The sequence below is a fragment of the Mastigoproctus giganteus genome, chromosome 4 (assembly GCF_048544385.1).
Source record: "Mastigoproctus giganteus isolate SK-2022 chromosome 4, ASM4854438v1, whole genome shotgun sequence".
Taxonomy (NCBI): Eukaryota; Metazoa; Arthropoda; class Arachnida; order Uropygi; family Thelyphonidae; genus Mastigoproctus; species Mastigoproctus giganteus.
Window position 1 is genome coordinate 185045459 of NC_143578.1, and position 23783 is coordinate 185069241.

Sequence of the window (23783 nt, forward strand, 5' to 3'; positions counted from 1 at the left end):
CAAAACTCTAGTAGACTTACTGTTATTGTAAGGCATACCTTTCTCTTTAAATTTTCCTGAAATATTGTTGTAGATATAAATTGTCATTTTATACCTTGTTATTTAAACTTAGAAGTAATCCTATTGTTTGTTACTAGTTACTACTGATATTTCTAAGATATTAAAGAGGTTCCCCCCTGTCTGTATGTCTGTCTCTTTAACAAAGCCAGATGCACAGAAAAATTTCATCACCCAACTTTTATTATTAAATTCTGCCCAAATAACTTTAGTTGGTAATGTTTCACAACCAATTTACAATATCTTATTAACTTATAAATAATTGTTTAGTTGTGGCTCTCCTTGCACTATTCATTCACTTTATTTCTGTAGCCTTTTCTTTTCAGATATAATATTGACCTAATTCTTCTAATTCCACTTCTTTGCCATTTAAGCTTCTAATGACCAAATCTGATGAGTCTTTCAGTAGCATATTTAGCATGAAGTCCTTGTTCTCTGACAAGGACAGCAGCAACCTTGTGGATTGAAGTGATGTTCCAGCCAGTATGAGTTTTTAGTTGCTTGCTTTATGGTGATAAAGTTTCAGCATATAATTTATCCACTTTGGTTGGCTTAGTACTCCTCTTCCCAAATTTGCAATATAATTTAATTTTATCATATGAAAAACTTTTCTCTTGAAACTAACTTAGTAGTATTACCAATTAATGTCCTGCTCAAATTTATAAATTAAATTACAATATGTTCATAATAAAACTGATAAAGAAGTTAATATGCTTACTAGATCTGTGTTTATTTTTATTTTGTGAAATAGGTAAAACTTACCAAATACTAGGAATGATCCCACCTCCCTCTAAAAAAAAAAAAAAGCATTTCTTATGAGAAAAATCCATTTATGTAATAAATTCAAGAATGTAACTGTCATTAACTTCACTGAAGGGAAAGGAACAAGCACTAAAATTTATATAGCCTGTCATATAAATAAAAGATTTATGAGAAAAGAAAATGTGTGGTTATTCATCCTCTAATATTTACAAACTTGCTACATCAAACTTCTAAGGGACTTAAGTTATTCTAATAGAAGTCTGGATTTAAAAACCATCCCTTTTGTAGCAATAATGACTTTATTATTTGTGGCAATTTCATTCCTTTCAACTGGTGGTGTTTTTTTTTTTTTTTTTTTGTTGAGTAAATAAATGATAGGCTGAGGGGACCAGATCTAGAGAATCAGTTAGATGATTTATAATTTAAATCCAATTTTTGTAATGTAAGTTTTGTACAAGAGCAAAGTTTCATATGAAAGTTTTCCACATGTGATTTCATTTTACATTTTCAATTACTTTTGCTAATAACAATCAATAATACTCTAAATATAATTATCAAACCCTTTTCCAAATAGTTAAACACTTTTATTCCCTTACAATTCCAAAAAAAAAAAAAAAAAAGTGCAGAATTTTTTTTTTTTTTTTTTGGTCTTAGTGAACCATTGTTTCTACTCCATTGATTGTTGTTTGATTTCTGGATCACATAACTGCAACCAACTTTCATTGTCAGTTAAAATTAAGCTTCAAAATTTTGCTGTTTGCCTGAAATTGAGTGAGAATTGTCTTTGATGGGACAATCCTTCATCTTTTCTGGTTTGCATTCAAACATTTAGGAGTGCATTTTTCTGATAATTCTTTTGTGCCCAAATCTTCCTGAATTATTTTCTAAAGATGTGTGAGGTATTAGTAAAGTCTCTTCTGTCAATTTTTTAGAATTCTGTAGGATTTTATAGGATTCTGCCATTTTATAGAATCATTAGAATACCCATGGTGAATATTTCGTCAAAACTGTTTCAGAGAAGAAGTAAAGATTAATATCAGAGTAATTACAAAAACCTTTCCCTTGGCTCCCTTCGCTGCTAGCTAAGGTGTTAGCAATGGATTCCAGCAAAATTTCAATTTGATAATTTTTTACATGTATGTCAATTACATGTACAGACATACATTTACATGTATGTCTGTATTTTCCTTTTCTGTATTTTCCAGAATTGCAATTATTGCACAAAAATTATCTGGACCTGAAAACTGCTATGTAAAGTTGAGAAAAATTGACAACTTTGTTGAAAGTCTGACACTGAGATTTGTTGATTGTGATGGCAAAAGCTAAGAAATTGTCTTCTCTTCAAAGTATATGGTAAGTTAGTTTTGCTGAGAGCTAAATCAATTCTCAAGATTTGAAAATCGGTCAGAAAATTTTTACTGCTAAATAATACCTATTGCAAAAGGAATCAGGTCAAGATATTGTTTAGTCTTTGAGTTATTGAAGTTCAAAGAGAATTCTGAACAAAGGGATGGAGGGACATATTACAGACCAGTTAGTTTAACTTCTGTTCCGGGTAAAATAATGGAGTCGCTGGTTAAAGATGCATTGCAGGATCATCTAGACAAGACTGCAGCGATAACTCAAACACAGCATGGGTTTGTTAAGGGAAAGTCTTGTCTGACAAATTTGATTGGTTATTATGATGTGGTCACAAAGGAACTGGATGCAAAAAATAATTTTGATATCATATACTTGGATTTCAGGAAAGCTTTTGACACTGTTGCGCATGGAAGACTACTGTACAAATTGGAGCAGAATGGTATTAAGGGTAAGTTGCTACAATGGATAAAAGGATGGTTAAGTGGGAAAAGACAGAGGGTGGTAATCAATGGGTGCTGCTCTTCGTGGACTAATGTTATTAGTGGAGTCCCACAGGGTTCGGTGTTGGGTCCACTTTTGTTTTGTGTATTTATCAATGATATTGATGAAGGTATATCAGGCTTAATGTCGAAGTTTGCAGATGACACAAAGGTTGGCAGGGTTGTTAATGACAGTAATGGCAGTGTGCTACTGCAACAGGATCTAGATAATTTGGGCAGATGGGCTAAGAAGTGGCAACTGAAGTTCAACCTTGACAAATGCAAAGTACTGCATATGGGTAGAAATAACCCCAGAGAAACGTACCAACTGTGTGGTACTACACTTAAGGTGGTAGAAAATGAAAAAGACCTGGGAGTAATTGTGCAGTCAGATATGAAGTTTTCTGAGCAGTGCAGACAGGCTGCTAGGGCGGGTCATGGGGTTTTGTCAATGATATATAGGAATTTTGCTAGCAGGGAAAAGGAGGTGATTGTCCCTCTGTATAAGGCAATGGTCAGGCCACGCCTTGAGTACTGCGTACAGGTCTGGAGGCCTCATTTTAGGAAGGATGTAGATTTGCTTGAGCGTGTACAGAGAAGAGCAACACGATTGGTGAGGGGAATGAAGGGATTCTCTTACCAAGAGAGGCTTAAGTTCTGCAAATTGCAGTGGCTGGAGACTAGGCACCTGCGCGGTGATCTGATTGAGGTCTATAAGGCCTTGAATGGGTTGAGCACGCTGAATTCTGATGGGATCCTTCCACTTGTTCAGATTACCAACCTACGGGGACATAAGTTCAAATTAAGAAAGGACAGATGTAGAATAGATGTGCGGAAATTTGCCTTTAGCCAGCGGGTGGTTAATTGCTGGAACAAACTTCCATCTGTCGTTGTAGAAGTTGATAGGTTAAATAAATTTAAGGAGGAACTGGACAGGCATTTGGAGGGAATGGTGTGATTTTTTTTTTTTTTTTTTTTTGGCTGATGCTGCATAAGCTCCTACACTTGCTTTCTTGCATCATGTGCCACTACTACTACTACTACTATATGCAAATTATTATACAGATTTCACAAACTGGTCGGTTTTTTTCTCTGCTAGTGACTGGATATGGCATTTGAATAATCTTCAAGGTCAAATTGACATCTTTTAAAGCTGGCAATCCAGTTTTCTATAGTTGCAGATGAATTTAACTTTTAATGTTTCAAGCACTTCATCATAGATATTTTTAGCTAGATGAACCTTTTGGGAAAAGATATTTTCTGTAGACATAATGATCTGAACTGTCTAGGGCATGCTAAAAACTGTAACAACAATAGGCACATGGTACTTCTTCACCTTTCAGCTTTTGGGGAGGGAAGCCAAGAAATACATTAAAATAGAAAACTTTTAAAAGAAGTTTATTCTTAATTTTGACATATTATATAATATGATTAGAAACAACAGTCTTGTTGTCCCAAAAAAATTTTCCTAACAACTTTACATGCAAATTGGGGGGGGGAGTAGTGAGTGGGCAGAAAAAAGGAAACCAAAACTCTATAGAAATGTTTTTGACATATATGGTGCCATAAAGAATTTTTTTATGGCTAAACTTTTCCAGTTAAAAAAATAATTATTGATGGAGATCCAAAGTGAATATCATTCTAGAAGAATACTAAAATTTAAACTAATGTAATTCTACTAGATATTTAAATTTATAAATTTCATTGTTTTTGGTTTATAGAATACTCCAAATTTGTTAGGTAGCGGGTTAAAATCTGAAAAAAAATAGCAAAAAATTCAGTACTCAGTAATTTATAGTGGGAAATTAAAAGTGGAATAAGCTAAAAGCTTTGCAATCATAGAAAAATTTTACATAAGTAATATGATTACATATGTAGTATATGTTCTTGTCAAACAAATAATTCTATATGTTGTTTCATATTGTGTAGGGAGCTGTTGTATCTCCTAGTGATGAAGATGAACAATCTTTTACAATCAGTGCAGCATGTGGGGATGCTTACAGATTAAGAGGTACTTATGAGATTATACCATTAAATTAAGTTCTGAGGAAATTAGATTGGTATGATATAGGTGTGATTATGTGAATCAGTGATTCATTCTTAATTTAATCTTGCTTGTTTTTTTATATATATATATTTGTATATATATATATATATATATATATATATATATATATCCAATATTTTAAATTAAATAAAACATAAGCCAGTAGTATGGCAATAACTGTAGAGCGAAAATTAACATATAAATAACCCAAATAAACAAACAAATGAAAAAAAGGAATAGACATAATAGTAGCCCGATATGCCTTATATAATTTCGAGTTTTAAATCCGATTAATAAAAACTATACAAATTTTAGAATAATGCCAATTATATAATAATTTAGCGGTATCCCCCAGAGGTACCAGTTCCGAAAGACGTGAAATATCACCAAAAGAGGGTTAAAGGAACTACCAAACGATAACAAAATCAAAATAAATTAAAATAAAATATAGACTGACCATTATGCCCCATATCGACAGAGGACCACGAGGCCAATAATGGTCATGGAATCGCTGCATTTCAATCGCTATACAAATCTTTGCCTTGGTGAAAAGATCGAAGTACCATTTCACCCTCCCTCCTCCGATCGATCCACCAGTGCAGAGGATTTGCACGGCGGTGGTCCTTATGCAGCGAAAAATAAACTATAGAACAGACAGCACTCTAGAGCAGAGCCACACCACTGACATACTGTAAGCTGAATCAGCTTATATAGAAGAAAAAAGGAAAATAGATGGCGACACGGGCGTTGCTAAATTAGCATATCGACCATTACTATTGAATTATATTAAATGTTGACGAAATTTAAATTATAATAAACTAAATAAATAATCAATAGTCTATATTTTATTTTAATTTATTTTGATTTTGTTATCGTTTGGTAGTTCCTTTAACCCTCTTTTGGTGATATTTCACGTCTTTCGGAACTGGTACCTCTGGGGGGTACCGCTAAATTATTATATAATTGGCATTATTCTAAAATTTGTATAGTTTTTATTAATCGGATTTAAAACTCGAAATTATATAAGGGATATCGGGCTACTATTATGTCTATTCCTTTTTTTCATTTGTTTGTTTATTTGGGTTATTTATATGTTAATTTTCGCTCTACAGTTATTGCCATACTACTGGCTTATGTTTTATTTAATTTAAAATATTGGATGTATTTCGGCCTCATATGGAGGAATTGCGTGTCGCTGCCTCTAATGAACGCCTAATTATTTATTTATTTTTTTATTCACTTTATTATAATTTAATTTATGTTAATATTTAATACAAATCAATGATAGTGTATATATATATATATATATATATTTGCTCTTATTAAACATTTCATTTTATTTGTATTATGCTTGTTGAACTGTAATATAATTGGCAAATTTATAATTCCCAATTTATAGATACATAAAATTACATATTATCTATCTATAAATGCATAATTTTCTTCAATTATAAATAGATTTAATGAATTTAGTGTTTGTCATTTGAATAATTTCATTTATATTTCACCTTTTCACTTTTCTTGTATCTTTTACTTCCGTTGTACTTCTACCATATTTATATTATCATCATCATATAATTATACCTCACTATATTCTTGCTGTAATAAGATCTAGAAAATGCTCAGTATGTACAACTGGAAAAACGTATACGTCATAACCTGCTATTTAGTTATGAAGACTAAATTACAGTTTTTAACAGACTAAATTACTGATCATGAAGTTTAATCTGTAATTTAGTCTGCATGACTGAATTACAGATTATGAAGGCATACATTTTTCCAGTTATATCCACATTGGACATTTTCTAGCTGATATTTTCTCAACTGTCCTAAAGTGAGTAATGTCATACTGATCACAAGCTGACACCATCTCTGTTTGACTGACCACATAGATATGATTTGCAAGCGTAGATAACACTAGGTTATGAAGTTTACCGTAAAAGAGAGAAATTCAGAGTTGGAAAAAAAAAAAAAAATCAGAGAGAGAAATTAAAGAAAATTGTATGTTTTATAATCTGTAATTTAGTCTCATAGTTAGTAATTTGTTTTTTTCATAATCATAATACAGTATATACTTAATAATGTAACCCCAGGGGCTCACATCTGGTGAGTATGGGCTTGGCACACCCAGGGTCCTGAGCTGGATATCATCATTCTTCTCTTTCTTGGTGATTCCCTTCTACATCTCTCTCTCTCTGTCAGGGTAACTCGGGATTTTTTTTTTTTTTTTGGCTGGTGCAGCATAAGCCTCGGGCTTCCTTGCACCATACAGCTAATAATAATAATAATAATATTCTTTATTGGCTAGGAAATTCAGTAATTCTAGAAACAGTGTAAGGTGTCTTATGTGTGTTTATTACAGAATGATTAAACATTTCACGCAAATGTTGACAAACATCAAAGAACATAGGAGTATATTATTGGGCAAATGACTGTGATGACTTTTGAACAGCTACATAGACAGATAAAACAGGCCAACAGGTTGTCATCACCTCACTCAGTAGCAAAATAATTCTGGATTTTATGGAGGACAGTTTTTTATACCAGCATATTAGAGAGGTAATAAGAGAAAGCAATATTGTTGATCTGATTATCTGCAGTGATTCATTATGTATTAAAAATTTTAAAATGAAGGTGCTTCTTCAAAGTATTCACTTCTTAAGCATTGGCCACAGTATATTGATATGGAATTTATTCACAGAACTGACTATTGTTATGGATAAGGGAAGGAATTTTGTTTTTGCAGAGATGATTACAGTGGTTTACGGAAAAGTGGCCCCCTGCATTTCGCCTCGCACATTTTGCCCCCAGTAGATAATGAGTAGGCTACAGAAATGTAAATACTGTACAGTCAACTCTCGATAACTCGAATTTTTATTGAAGTCCCAGCCCTTTTAGTGGAGATTCCATGTTAAACTCTCTCGATTACTCGAACTGAACTTCCGATAACTCTAACTTTTCTGAACAAATTTTCAAAATGACATTCGTGTACAAATTGTCACGTAGCTTTTAAACTAATTTCTCCCCTTTTGTATGTCTTCAGGGTTCTCTTTCCATTGTGAAAGGATTAACTGGAACTGTTAATCCTTTCACAATGGAAAGAATACATACTCGACCACGAGGGCGATAGTCATGTGGTTAGTTAGTGACGGACATGGGGGAGGGAACAGTGACTAAGACTAAGATTTGCCAAAGATTTCTTGTAATCTGCCTTTGGCTGCCTAACCTCCTTTGTGACTTGATTACAGACTAGCTTTTATCTGCCATAGCCTTCTGTGTCGCATGATAATTTATATGCATCCCATGCATTTTTCTTCTCTGTCACGAGCCTCATTAATTCATCTGACCTCCATTGAGGGCTGAACCTTACAGTATTTCTTAGTTACCCTTGATAATAGTAACATCTTTAAGTAAAACTCACATCAGTACACTGTGATCACTGTCACCTAGTGGTTCCTTTATCTGTAAATTCTTAATGCATGAATAATCACTACTGATAATAAGATCAAGAGTATTACTCCCTCTGGTTGCCCCTCGAACATGTTGCTGTAAAACGCAATCCTCCAGTAAATCCACAAAAGTCTTGCTATAGCGTGCAAGTGACCAATCCACAAGTTCTAGTCAATATCTGGAAAAATTAAAATCCCCCATTACAAGACATTTCGATTTACTGGCCCACTCTATTTCTCTGCACAACTGTTCATTTTACTCATTGGAGTCATTGGGTTTTTCTGGGGTTGCTGTGCCCTAGGTACAAGACCATACATTTTGTTGCATTAAAACATAGCTGTCACTTTTCTGGCCATACCCAAAGTCTAAATGGCACTGAAAAAGCTCTTTTTATGCTATCATTAACTACTATACTGATTTTAAGAGTACACCCTCTATCTATTTTTCAATGGCATTTAAGAAAATCAAAACAAAAAGTGATCCTAGTACTGATGCTTGGGAAACTCCACTTCTTATGTTAGCCTAATGTGAAGAGTAGCCATTAATCACAACCCTCTGCCTACTGCCCTGCAACCACTCTATGCATGATCCATCTAAGGATTGTCCCTGTGATTTGAGTATGTTCAGCTTATAGAGTAACCTTTCATGTGGAATTGAGTCAGATGCTTTGCTGAAATCCAAGTAAACAATGTTAAAATTATTTCCTTCATCCAGCTCATGAATGACTCTGCCAAAGTAGTTAACCATGTTGATTAAATATGATTTTCTCTTATATATTAATTGAATATGATTGATTGAGGGTTAATTAAATATGATTTTCCGTGCATATATTTCAGAATTTTATTTCTGTCTAAATGATCCCATATTGCATTTTTGATCAGTGCTTTGATGATTTTCCCTACCAACCACTGAAGTCAGACTGACCAGTCAATATTACTTACTTCACTCTTAGGATCACATTTATGTATTGGTGATACATTCCCACTTATTCAATTCAAGGGAAAAACATCTGAGTCTAGTAATGATCTCATGATTAACCTTAGTGGCTCAATGCACTCCCTTGCTGCTTCCCTCAAAATTACTGGGTGTATGCCAACAACTCCAGGAGCCTTACTTGCCTTAGTGCTCAAAAGTTTTTTTTATTAAATAATTTGAAATTTCACCATTGCTAATTTTATGCTTTCTAACTTCATTCATACAGTTTCTTCTCACCATGAAGAGGTTCTTTCTTTTGTAAATATCAATGCAAAGCACCTGTTCAATTCATCTGCAGCATCAGCAAGGTTATCTATAACTTTCCTTCATCCCTTATACAAAGGTCCAAACTTATTCCCTCTTTTCTTCTTAGTATTTGTATACATATAAACCTCCTTGCCCATGTTCTTTGCTCTCTTAGCCAGTGATTTCTCATAATCTGCCTTTGTCAACCTAACATTTCTGTGGTACCATTGCAGATCAATTTGTAGCTGTTATAGGCTTTGGTACTTTTTTTATTGCTCTAACTTTTCCATTCTGTCTTTTTCTGCTTTTTTAAACTGGCTAGCTCATTACTTGTCCATCTCGGCATCCCCGTTGTGCCGTATTTTCTTTTTGGTATATATGCATTCAAGGCTTTTGTGACTATAGCTTTAAATGCATACAATATTTCTAATGTATTCATGCTGTGTGAGTTTTCTCCCCAGTTGATAGAGGCCACATAGCACCTTAAACTGTTGATCATAATCTCCTTTCCTGAAAATTAACACTTTTACCTACAACAACTGATACCTCTATTCTAAACATTTAATTTATAACTTTGTGATCACTCCTTGCTAATGGTTCCTGTGATGTCATCTGGTTCATGAATGATCTATTTTAGGATATTCTTGTCCCTAGCACTTTCCCTGATATGCTGATACTAATAACAATCATCTGATTGATTTAAAAATTTTGTTCCCTGTGATGAATTTCCTTCTCACTTACTCCAATGAATTAGGTGTAAATTTAAATCCCCCATAATAAGATATTCACACTCCTCATCCATCCCATTTATGTAGAGGCTTGGCTCTTGTCACATCATTTTTGTAGTTATCTGGTCTATAGATTATTCCTACTCTCATTATACCTTTACTCTTCCACCTAACTTGCCTCACACAGATTCTATGCTAGCATGCATTGCCTCTTAATCTGGGAAGATTTTTGTTGCACTAGGGTAGCTTTTGAAGAAGCATGACCCACCAGCTTTTCTGTCTTCCTTATCCTTTATATGCTATAGTGATGCATTTCACTATAGCATATAAATACATTTTATATGCTATAATGAAATGCATCATTCCCTATTTCCAGGTGGCACCACATATCTGTTAGCCCTGTTATGTTAGCATTAGTTGTCCTAACCAAGATTTCAAATTCATTCATTTCATTGACTAGTACTCCTGACATTACTGAAAGCACAGTTAAGACTAAGTGTTATGTAGTTTACTATGCTTGCAACCTTTTGAAGTTATTTAAGCTTGTTTTCCTAGCATTAGCTTTCTGCTCCTAAGAGACGTTGCCCTCAGAACATCTTGCCAATATCAGCTGTTGTGGTAATAAATAAGAACTCTTGGAATGTATGTAAGAATTACTTTAATCTATATCATCAGATAAATACATATCTATATCAGCCTTATACCCTCCAACTAGCATTTCCCTGAACCACTAAGGTAATCTCAATAATACTGGCAAAAAAAAAAAACCTTGAACCACCTTTGTTCAAATATATCCTGTCACTATAAAATAGATTCCTTTATCCTACAAGTATGGACCACACTGATAATAATTTCATTCCAAAAGTCTTGCAGAGTCCCTCAAGCCTTGAGTTAATCCATTAGGCTCTCAGCATATTTTTCCTCCTATTGTGCCTGGAAAGAATTGCAGATGCATATACATTCTGACCTAACCATGGCAGTTTTTCATATGGTCCTATATTTATGTAACAAATCATCAAATCATGTGTGCTTAATGTAATTAGGTCCCACATGAATAATAATTCTCTCTTTAAAAGCTGACAATCTGCTGGTGATACATCATTAATTGTAGCCCTAGGCAGACACCCCTGGTTCCACCTAATTATAAAAAATGTTTCTTGTTTCCCTGACATGGAACCACCTATTGAAACTAGATCCTTTTGAACCAGAGCAGCATGCACTGATTTTTCTGTTCTGAGGCCAAATCTGGGGTCCATCACATAATAGTTAACAAGTTAATTTTGATTCCTTGGTGAGCTTTCAGTTACATTTGTCTCTAGATAGACTCAGATTCTTCTAGTAATGTGCCTAGTTTTAATTTGAGATCAGTGCATACATTACACTCCCTCTCCCCCCACTCAGTATCACAGGTATACTCTTCTGACCCCAAGATTGTGGTATGAATGCCCAATCTAGTTCTTGCTTACTGCACTGGCAGTCCACTTCACACCTTATTCCAGGCCCCTAGGAGCGGTTATCGTAAATGAAAAAAAAGAACTATGCTTTATTTTGATAACTGAAAAACCCTCAGAAGTCAGGAGCTGAATATATGAACAATTCTTGACTGCTTTGACCAGATTTCAGAATATATTAATTTGTTATTAAAAATATTCAAATAAAATCTAAATAACTTCAATTAAACATATAATAAAATATTATAAAATGTTTAAAATATACTAAATTAAAGCATTAAAAATATAATGAAATAGAATCTAAAAACACAGGAGTTCTTGGCATCTGTATGTTGTCTTTACAAACTGTAAAATTTGGAAAGAATTTTGAGCATATATGCATAAAAAAAAATCTAAAAGTATCATATAGATAGAAGAGAGGAAGGAAAGAAGTAATTGCCGACTGTCCTCACGCTAGTGTACCTAGTCTGGGGACAGCCAAGTGTTAACATCACTTGGCTGGAGGTCGTAGTTTGTTGTTTCTTACCAGGAACCTGCACAGTGTTAATATTGTAACAGTGCAAAATTCTGGCAATACCCTGAGATATCCCTGGGTAGAAAGCGATGCAAACTACAACAGAAGTTCAGTTAGAGTCCAACGTAGGGGTGTGTGATTGGGAAAAAATCAACATTCGTATGTTTCTGGGTTAAAATAGCTTCCGGTAATTTAACTTATCTTGAGGGAAGTCACAGTCTCTGGAAGGACATTTCTGACTATTTATTCATGTCTTTCTGTTTCGAGTTTTAATGTAACTGTGCCCTGTCCATGAATGTGTGAATAGTGTACCATCAGTCAGAACAGCCTTAGTCATGCAGGCTGGAACCATGTTCACACAGGACACATGTACTTATGTACCCTTTCACTTAACCACTTACTGCTTAATTACTGGGAATTGCTTTTAAATCAGAAACACACAAATATTGATTTTTTCCCCCATCACACACTCCTATGTTAACTCAGACTGGGTTTACAGTTTTGCTGGCATACCTTTCTACCCAGGGTTATCTCAGGGTATTGCTAGGATTTTGTGCTATTACAATATTAGCCTGGCAAGTTCCTGGTAAGAAACTGCAGACTGTGTATCTCCCTTTAAATACCCTTATATACAATGTAAGCTGTATTGGTGAAGCCATTTGTCATCTATAGCACTGCTTGAAAGGCCAATTATATCCTTTGAGAATTTTGATTTTGACCAATCAATGATAGCCATGCACTACTGGCAGGAGGAATACGACCTCTTGTTATGAATTCAAATTATCGATAGTACATGAAGTTTCAAGGTCTGTTGCTGGTTGGAATGTGCCCACATATGCAACATTAGATACACTTTGAATGGAAATGATGGCATGTGAATAGATCTCACTTTGAGCCTGTAGTACTGCATGAGTTGGATGGTTTGCCTCCCTAGTCTTCTCTTCCCCATTCCTACCTGCCCACTTTCCTTCCCTTCTTTCAAGTAATTCATGAGTGGTTTTAAATAATACTAACCTCAGACAATTATGAATTACTTCTTTCCTCTCCTTTCCTTCCCCTTCTCCTTTCTCTCTTTCTTCTTCGTTTTTATTCTGTGCAACACTTCTACATTTTTTTTCATGTTACAGATAAGAAAGCTGTGGGTTTTTTTTTTCAGTTTTTAGAATTTATTTAATTATATATTTTTAATTTCTTGTTCAATTAAACATGAAATATTTTATTACATGTTTAATTGAATTTTTGTATATTTTTAATAACAAATAAATATATGTTTTATATTAATTCTGAATATTTCTAGTTATTATTATGGAATGACAACAGTGTGAGCATTTATTCTCTTTTTGTTTTAGATGTTAATGATTTGAATGTTCAATTATATGGAACTTTGTCTTTCAGAAGAGATAGATGCTAACGATCCCTTTCATGTCTGAATATATACTTTTAATGGAAAAGACACCATCCATCTGATGCAGTGTGGCAGAATTGCTATTTTCTCCAATCTTCACCCCTGCTAGTACTCACGTTACTTGTGCACTGCATTTTTGAACAGACAAAATGAGCTGTGTTTTTTGTAATGACTTCAGTCATGTTGTTCAGCTGGCAAGTGATGTCGCTCACCCTGTTTAGTTAAAATTGTACAACTTTGTTCAGTCACCTTTCAGTCAGTTCTTGAAATTTCAGTACCATAAAATTTAGTGTATTGTGTTACTTCTGAAGTTAACAAGTTATTTTATTTTGGTTATATTAATAGAGTATTTATTTATTTTATAGCTAGTGATGTTAAAGACAGACAGTTTTGGGTAAATCAAATCAGGACTGTGGCAGAGTATCATACACAGACCATTGCAGAGGTAGATATTGACTGTAATTAGAAGTGATTTATGTGTTTTATATTACTGCACCCTGTTTTTTTTTTTTTTTTTTTAAGGTATAGGTTGAAATCCCATCATTCACTGGAGAACCTTTCTAGTTGTTTATATACAGTTGCTTTCAGTAAGGAAAGGCATAGGTTTTTCTTTTATTGATTTTAGTATCCCTTTCTGTGAAGGAGTTTAGAGGGGTAACCAACATGTAGTGCTATAAAACTTATAGTAAAAGGAGACCTGGCCCAGCCATAAGGATGGATCATTCTGGAAAAATTCATAGTTAACGATACCCCGTAATGTGTCATGTTGGCTACTGTCTTCCTATCTGTACTATGAAAATATATGTTTTTTGAGGTCTTGGAATTTCTTTTAAAACTTTGAATTTTCAAAACAGATTTCAGAAACTCAGATATCATCAGATTTAGCATGTCTTAAAGCACTTGTGGTATAAGTTTTTTCTTCATCCATTAAGAGATTAAGGAATAATTTGTGTTATAAGTTTATATAAATCTATGGCATACAAGAGCACTGTGCCCATAGACTTTGCATCAGTGTGGTATTCCTGATGTTTTAGGGTTGCTGCACAAATTACTGCTCCTTCTATGAGTGGAGAGGGGTCCCACCCTTGTGTATCATTTTTGTTTGAGCTTCCCAGTAATATCATTATTTCCCACTTTTACCCACCCATTCCCAAGCTAGAGCCATGTTTATAATTGCTCTCTGCCACCTTGCTTTTCCTTTGTTGAATTTGACCAATGACTTCATCTCAGCAAACATTTGTCAGAGGACAATAAAACAGTTGGCCAACAATTGGATGGCGCATTATAGCCGTAGTTGCTAATGCGCCAAAAAACCGAAACAAAACAAACAAACAAACCAACAATTGGACAATGAAACAGGAGAACAATAAAACATTCATCTTGGGATACCTGATATCTTTTCCCACCCCCATGTGCTATCTTCCTGCTATTTACTGTTATTTCTGCAAGTTCCAACCTACTCATTGTTCTTGTGCATTTCATCCCATGAGGAATGTGCACAGAACAGGAGAAACTGCTTCTACAGGGATGGGATACACTTAAATAGAAAGGGGGCAAGAATATTTGCTGATGCTATCGAGGCAGAGTTAATGGGTCTGAAAACTACTATCTTGGGGGGGATACACAGACTAATAGATTAACAGTAGCCGCTGGCAGAGGTAAAAGTGATTCTTGCACTACTTCTATTGAAATGCAATTGAGCAGCAGTCTGGAAAGCAAGGCATTGGGGATTTCCAGGACTGCTGGGAGTCATAGTGGAACAAGTAAATACATGGGCTGTGTTAGGGTAACTAAGAGTAGAAACAGGTGCATGTATACTTGCATGTACACCAGTGCTAGGAGTATACAGTAGTTAATAAATTCGATGAGCTTGAAGTGCTAGTCAAGGCATCGAAGGCAGATATTGTTGGGATATCAGAGACATGGTGTCACCCAGACATAAGCAGTGCAGAACTGGAATTTGGGGAGTACAATGTGTACAGAAAGGATAGACAGGACAGAAAGGGAGGAGGGGTTATGCTGTTAGTTAAGAAACACATAAAATCTAAGGAACTGCCTCCAATTGATGTTGGTGGACAATGCAATGTTGAGTCTGTTTGGTGTGACATAAGCACTGGGAAAGGAAAAATGAGAATAGGTGTGTGTTATAGGCCAAATGAATCAGATAAGTATAATGAACAGTTATGCAGAGAAATAAAGTGGGCCAGTAAATCAGAGTATCTTATAATGGGGGATTTTAATTTCCCAGAGACTGACTGGAATTTGTGGGTTGGTCACACACACTAGCAAGGCTTTTGTGGATTTATTGGATGATTGTTTTTCTATAGCAGCATGTTTGGGATGCAACTAGAGGGAGTAATACTCTTGATCTGATTATCAGTAGTGTTTCTTCATGCATCAAGAATCTGCAGATAAAGGAACCACTAGGTGGCAGTGATCACAGTGTGCTGAATTGGGATTTACTCAAAGAGATAACTACCATCAGGGGTAAAGGGAAGGGTTTTTGCTTTCGTAAAGGTGACTGCGGTGGTCTGAGACAGTATTTAAATTCTATATGGTGGGACCAACTGATGATGTTACCAACAGCAAATTCAAAATGGGAAGCATTCAAAAGATTAATCATGGAAGCTACTAGGCTTGTCATACCAACAAAGAAATATTGTTCAAGATTTAGGTCTAAATGGATGTCAGATGAACTAATTAGACATGTGACAGAGAATAAAAATGCATGGGATACATATAAATTAACATGTGACACTGAAGCCTACGATAGATATAAGCTTGTCTCTAACCAAGTTACAAAGGAGGTTAGGAAGGCGAAGGCAGATTATGAGAAATCTTTGGCAAAGGATGCAAAGAAAAATAGCAAAGAGTTCTTATGTAAACTCTAGAAGGAAGGGGATGAATCAGATTGGTCCACTTGATATCAATGGTTCAACTGTTGATGATCCTGCTCAGGTAGCTAACAAACTAAATGAATATTTTGCATCTACATTCACACATGAGGAGTTATTCAGGAGGGGAATGCCAGAGGTGTATTAAACTCTGTCAGTAAGCTAGATAATCTTGTAATAACTGAGAGTAAAGTGGAGGAGAAATTGTTGAAGAGAAACATAAGAAAGGCGCCTGGGGTGGATGGAATCTATCAGAGTTATATTAAAGGAGGTGGCAAAGGAAGTAAGCAAACCCTTAGCCATAATTATGAGAGCTTCCCCTGACTCAGGGAAGGTACCCATGGACTGGAGATGTGCAAATGTGACCCCAATCCACCAGAGAGGATCAAAGGGAGACATAGGTAATTATAGACTGTTAGTTTAACTTCTGTTCCAGGTAAATTAATGGAGGCACTGGTTAAAGAAGCATTGCAGGATCATCTAGACAAGACTTCAGTTATAGCTCGGACACAGCATGGGTTTGTTAAGGGGAAGTCTTGTCTGACTAATTTGATTGGATACTATAATTTAGTCATAAAGGAACTGGATGCAAAGAATAACTTTGATATCATATATTTCGATTTTAGAAAGGCCTTTGATACTGTTGCACATGGAGGACTGCTGCACAAATTGGAACAGTGTGGCATTGGAGGCAAATTGCTGCTATGGATAAAGGGATGGTTGAGTTAGAGAAGACAGAGAGTGGTAATTAATGGACACTGCTCTTCGTGGACTAATGTTATTAATGGAGTCCCTCAGAGTTCAGTGTTGGGTCCATTGTTTTCTGTATTTATAAATGATGTTGATGATGTTATATCAGGCTTAATGTCCAATTTTGCAGATGATACGAAGGTTGGCAGGGTTGTTAATGACACTAATGACAGTACACTGCTGCAACAGGATCTAGAAAAGTTGAGCAGATGGGCTGAGAGGTGGCAAATGAATTATAACATTGACAAATGTAAAGTACTACATATGGGAAGTAGTAATCACAGAGTAACGTATCAACTCTGTGGTACCACACTGACAGTGGTAGAGAATGTTAAGGACTTAGGGGTCCTTATCATTCTCTGCTAAATAGTGGGGTAATTTTGCAGGCAGATTTGAAGTTTTCTGAGCAGTGCAGATGATCTGCAAGAGTATCATGGTGTCTTGTCAATGATATACAGGAATGTTTCTAGCAGGGATAAGGAGGTGATTATCCCCATGTATAAGGCAATGGTCAGGCCACACCTTGAGTACTGTATACAGGTCTGGAGGCCTCATTTTAAGAAGGATGTAGAGCTGTTGGAACGAGTTCAGAGAAGGGCAACAAGATTAGTGAACAGAACAAAGAGTTGCTCTTACGAAGAAAGCTTAAGTTTGCATATTACAATGTCTGGAGACTAGGCACCCGCGAGGTGATCTGATTGAGATGTATAAAGCCTTGAATGGGTTGAGCTTGCTCAATGCTGATGGGATTGTTCCTCTTGCTCAGAATAATTGCCTGAGAGGGCATAAATTCAAATTGAGGAATGACAGTTGTAGGATTGATGTGTGGAAGTTTGCCTTTAGCCACCAGGTGGTTGATTGCTGGAACAAACTTCCATCTGTCATTGTAGAAGTTGATAGCTTAAATAGAATCAAGGCAGAACTTGACAAACATTTGGAGCGAGGGGATGGGTGAAATAAGGTGTTTTTTTTTTTTTTTTTTTGGATGATGCTATATAAGCTTGCTTTTTTGCATCATGTGCCCTTGCTAATGCTAACTTTTGATTGTCAACAAAACAGGACAATTCTGGTGTCGTGAACTAAAATACACCTGTGTTGTAGACTTTACAATACTTCAGTTCGAGTGTGGCCATTATGGTGACTCTGGTCGCTTGTTCAAGAATTGTCCTGTTAAGGATCATCTTTTGAGACGTGCTAATTGTAAGAACATCAATAAACGTGTGTTCTATTCTATCCACAATGTTGCCTGTCCAGTTTACCAATGAGCAGCTGCTAAAAAACAAGACTAACTGTGGATCAGACCAAACAATAATCAGTATAGGTTGAAATTTGCACAGTTTAATGCACAAAAGGCTATTTCAGTTGCCAATCAGCTGCACCATCTTGAAGAACAGGATATTGTTGTACTCCTGCAAGAGCCTTGCCACAGTAAAGCTCTTACAGAATGACATCAATTCATATTTTATAGTATAAAATTAGGTATCCTGAGACCTTACTGTGGTAAGGTCTCAGGATACCTAATTTCATACCAGAAAATAAAAACCTTGGTCCCTCCTGTTTTGTGGTCATCATCATCAGGAACCCGGACATTGTTGTCACTTGTATCCTCTCTCTTTATACTCCACACATGGCTACAGCTACTTTGGAAGGCAACTTCAGATACAGTTATTCTGCAGTTAGTTATTAAGTTTCAGATACAGTCTCAGTTATTACTGCCTGCATCCAGTATGCTCATGATATAGAACCTCATGTTGAAGAGATTGAGTGTACACTTGTCCTTCTTGTGGGCACTTGGGTCCTTATTGCCCTTGACTAAAATGCCTACTCATTTGCTTGGTTTCAGCCCCTCAGATTCCACAGGATGTATTCTGGAGGTTCTAATAGATTCATGTGCCTTGGAGATTAAGAATGAACCTGATCAACCTTTTTTCTTAATCCTCTACCATCAATGAGACAAACATTGATCTCACCCTCATTACACCTTCCCTCAGCAACGTTATTTCCAACTGGCACATCCACGAATGTGCCGCTACTAGCGATTCACCTTATCTCCTTTGACCCTTCAAGAAACATTAGCATTAGCATTAGTAGAGGCATTTGATGCAAGAAAGCAAGCTTATGCAGCATCAGCCAAAAAAAAAAAAAAAAAAACCACTTCCACTTCACCCCTCTGTTCGTTCAAAATACCTGTCCAGCTGAGCCTTAAACTTATTTAGGCTATCAACTTCCACGACAAGGAATGGAAGTCTGTTCCACCAACTAACCACTCGCTGGCTAAAGGCAAATTTCTGCACGTCTATCTACATCTGTCTTTCCTCAATTTGAATTTATGCCCTCTCAGGTGATTATTCTGAGCAAGAGGAAGAATTCCATCAGCATTGAGCATGCTCAAACCATTCAAGGCTTTATACACCTCTATCAGATCACCTCGCCGGTGCCTAGTCTCTAGACACTGTAATTTGCAAAACTTAAGCCTTTTTTCGTAAGAGCAACCCTTTGTTCCATTCACTAATCTTGTTGCCCTTCTCTGTACTCGTTCCAGCATCTAGCTCTTCATCCTTCTTGAAATGAGGCCTCCAGACCTGTATACAGTACTCAAGGTGTGGCCTGACCATTGCCTTATACAAGGGAATAATCACCTCCTTATCCCTGCTAGAAACATTCCTGTATATCATTGACAAGACACCATGAGCTACTCTTGGATCCCGTCTGCACTGCTCAGAGAACTTCATATCTGCCTGCACAATTATCCCCAGGTCCTTTTCATTCTCTACCACTGTCAGTGTAGTACCACAGAGTTGATACATTGCTCTGGGGTTGCTGTTTCCCATATGTAGTACTTTACATTTGTCAATGTTAAACTTCATTTGCCACCTCTCAGCCCATCTGCTCAACCTTTCCAGATCCTGTTGCAGCAGCATAGCATCAGTAGTGTCCTTAACAACCCTGCCAACCTTTGTATCATCTGCAAACTTGGACATCAAGTTTGATATACCATCATCAATATTATTTATAAATACAGAAAACAATAATGGACCCAACACTGAACCCTGAGGGACTCCACTAATAACATTAGTCCACGATGAGCAGTGTCCATTGATTACCACTCTCTGTCTTCTCCCCCTCAACCACCCCTTTATCCATAGCAGAAATTTTCCTCCAATGCCACCTGCTCCAATTTGTGCAGTAGTCTTCCATGTGCAACAGTATCAAAAGCCTTTCTAAGATCCAAGTATATAATATCAAAGTTATTCCCTGCATCCAGTTCTTTTGTGACTGCATCATAGTATCCAATCAAATTGGTCAGGCAAGACTTCCCCTTAACAAAACCATGCTGTGTCTGAGCTATAACTGAAGTCTTGTCTAAATGATCCTGCAGTGCTTCTTTAACCAGCCTCCATTAAATTTCCTGGAACAGAAGTTAAATTCACAGGTCTATATTTACTTGTGTCAGCCTTTGATCCTCCTTTGTGAATTGGGGTCACATTTGCACATCTCCAGTCTATGGGTACCTCCCCCGAGTCCAAGGAAGCTCTTATAATTATGGCTAAGGGTTTGCTTACTTCCTTTGCTGCCTCCTTTAATATAACTGGATAGATCCCATCCACCCCAGGTGCCTTTCTTGTGTTTATCTTCAACAATTTCTCCTCCACTTAACTCTCAGTTATTACAAGATTATTTAGCTTACTGCACGAGTTGAATACACCTCTGGCATTCTCCTTTTAAACAGACAAAAGTTTCAGCAATGGAATTCAAAACTTTTAATACTTCAATTTCTGCACTTTTCTTTTCTATTCTCGTCATTAATAGTATCCTTTCAATATTTTCTAAATCAGCTCTGAGGTTGATAAATTTTTGCCTCCAAATTGAGCTGCTCTGAAAATCAATCAGTTGCATTTCAAAATCATTCAGGTCAATCCACTGAAACATTTTCAGGTTCTCTTTGGCTAGCAAACTTAATGAATTTTTTTGTTTCTTCCAATTCTCCAAACATAACAAATCTTGAAGAAAATTGTTCAACAGTTGACTCAGTTGATGTTCAAATATAGCATTTCAAGGCTCTGATGGTCTGTTTTCTCATCAATTTCAGGATCAGTGATGATGTATCTTTTTAGTTTTGGGAAATTCAGTTGGACCTCTCTTTAACGAACATCCAAGTAGCGAATTTTTCTGTGTAGTGAACTTTTTTAATTTTCACTTGATCATTATATTGAAAATAGTTTCCGTATAACAAAGAAAATTTCCATATAACGAACTGATTTCGAGAGACCCAGGTATGCATTGTTCACACCTCTGGCTTTTAGGCAATAGAGCTGATGCTAGAAAGCATGAATTAAGAGCTAAAACAGTTTACAGTTTAGTGGTGCTTGCAAAACCCTGCAGGAGGAAACTTGCTAACCATGGCACAGGATAGAAAAAGATGGAAGGTTTTGGGAGAGGCCTTTGCCCAGCAGTGGGTCGGCAATGGCTCAAAAGGAAGTAAAACCTATACATCGTATACACTACTGTACCGAGAAGTCAGTCTGGTCAACTGCTGTCTATTTTTTCACAGCCATTGGCAAAGATTAAGGCATATTCCAGACGTGGACGTTTGGTCTGATCCACTTGTTTTCTACTGTAAGCACCCTATTAGAGAATTAGGAGAGAGTGATTTTTCTTTATCCTGGAAATTCATCTGTTGTTTCGAAGAAATGAATCATACACGCTTTTACTAAATTTCACCTGTTTCTGTTTATATGGTAGATACAAGTGGTCCCTAAATCAATTTTGTTTAAGCTGTTATGCAGGTAACCTCACAGTGTCTAAGAGGAAATCCTTGAGTGTAGTGTGAAAAGGTGGAAGTGCTTAATAATGTATTTCGGGGTGTTAAAAGAAAAAAAAAGAAGAAATTGCTTTAAAATTTGGCATTCCTGCCAGTACTGAGTTAACCATTCTGAAAACCCTACGTTTCAATTTTCAAACTGTTTGAGGAAATGGGATGCAGTTGGAAGTGTGCAAAATTATGCCTTTGTGAAGATGTAGATGAAGCAGTTTTTAAGTGGATGAAGTTGATTTGAGACCAAAACATGTCAATATCAGAGCCATTAATAAAAGAAAAGGCTATGGAGTGTGCATCTTTTCTGGGTCATGATTTTGTCAGATGAGTTGAACATGAGAAGGATTGCAGCCAAGTTTGTGCCATGGTTACTGAGTGAAGACCAAAAGCAGCATCGCATGGAAGTTAGCAGAGATCTTTAAGAAAGGGCTAGGAGTAATAAAACTTCCTTTCTATGGTCGTCACTGGTGATGAGAGTTGGGTATATGGGTAGGACCCAGAAACCAAGCAACAATCACATTGTGAAGTCCATGCTGATCTGTTTTTTTGGACATTGACAGGATTATCCATAAGGAATTTGTCCCTCCTGGCCAGACTGTTAATGCAAAGCTCTACTGCAACGTTCTGAGGCAGTTAAGGGAAGCCGTCAGGAGGAAACGTACAGAGAGATGGTGCACAAAGAACTGGATCCTTCATCATCAACGTGCCGGCCCACTCATCTCTCGCTGTGGCGCAGTTTTTGGCCTCCAATAACATGACAATCGTCCCCCATCACTCTTATTCGCCAGACTTAGTCCCTTGTGATTTCTTCCTCTTCTCAAGAATGAAAATCAAGCTGAAGAGTTGAAGATTTAACAGCGTAAAAGATATCCAAACCAAATCACAGGTGGTTCTGAACACTATGATGAAGAAGGACTTTCAGGATGCATTCAAATCATGAAAGAAGCATTGGGATTGGTGTTTACGCTCTCAAGGGGACTTCGAGGGTGTCGGTGGTGAAAAGACGCAGGGTGAGTCTGTATTTATTTTATAAATACATTTCAGGAAACTTTTGGGTAGCACCTCGTATATTAAAAAATATCAAAATAAAGTTAAACAATAAAAAACAAGCTTTTATTTATCGTGACTTTATTGATTGATACATAATACATAGTCAATAGAAGACAATTTGTTATGACCATATAGTAATGCCTGGAAAAGCTGGAAATAAATTTTTTTAAATTTATTTATTTAACTCTATTTTTCACAGATGCAGAAAAGGACATGCCAGCATCTAACTTATTTAATAGCTTTAATTTCTGCACAATGCTCAGATATGCATGCCTTCTCTTTTCACTAGATTTTATAGGTCATATGGTTTTGATGATACACTGTAATTGAGGTTATAAAGGTCACAGATGAGCACAAACGAGGTGATACTGAGCCTATCCATAAACTGGGACATTTGCTCATGACTCATGAGTTTCCAGCTTCCTTTATTCCATGAACACCTTAAAATATACTCTAATGCCAGTCATCTTTTTTTTTTGTCTGTTGAATCTAAAGTCTGTTAAATACAGGTGCATAAAATCAAGGGTTTACTGCCTGGACACATGCCCTTAATAACCCTGTCACAGCCTATATAATTGCTTGGACCATGAGGACTCATGGCAAATCCACTCCTTTGTTTTCTAGGCTACTGCATGTGCTCAAATAAAAGCTGTAGAAGAATCAATTTTGCCTTTGCTTAAGATTCTTTTAAACTATTTGGCTATGTATCCCTCTTTCCAAGTTAGCAGTTTTTTAACTCACTTAACACCATCAGCAAATATTTTTGCATCCCCTTTCATTTAAGTGTATCACATTCC

At 36.1% G+C, this 23783-nt stretch overlaps 1 protein-coding gene across 2 annotated transcripts in view; it reads left to right on the forward strand.

Moving 5' to 3' along the window:
- LOC150087253 (oxysterol-binding protein-related protein 11-like) overlaps window positions 1–23783 on the forward strand; it is a 359580-nt gene that overhangs the window by 55092 nt on the left and 280705 nt on the right. For both annotated transcript variants that reach the window (XM_090371101.1, XM_090371102.1), the window contains 2 exons: window positions 4590–4671; window positions 13842–13921. In XM_090371101.1, coding sequence (XP_090227227.1) covers window positions 4590–4671; window positions 13842–13921 — 162 coding nt within the window. The remainder of the gene's footprint in view (window positions 1–4589; window positions 4672–13841; window positions 13922–23783) is intronic.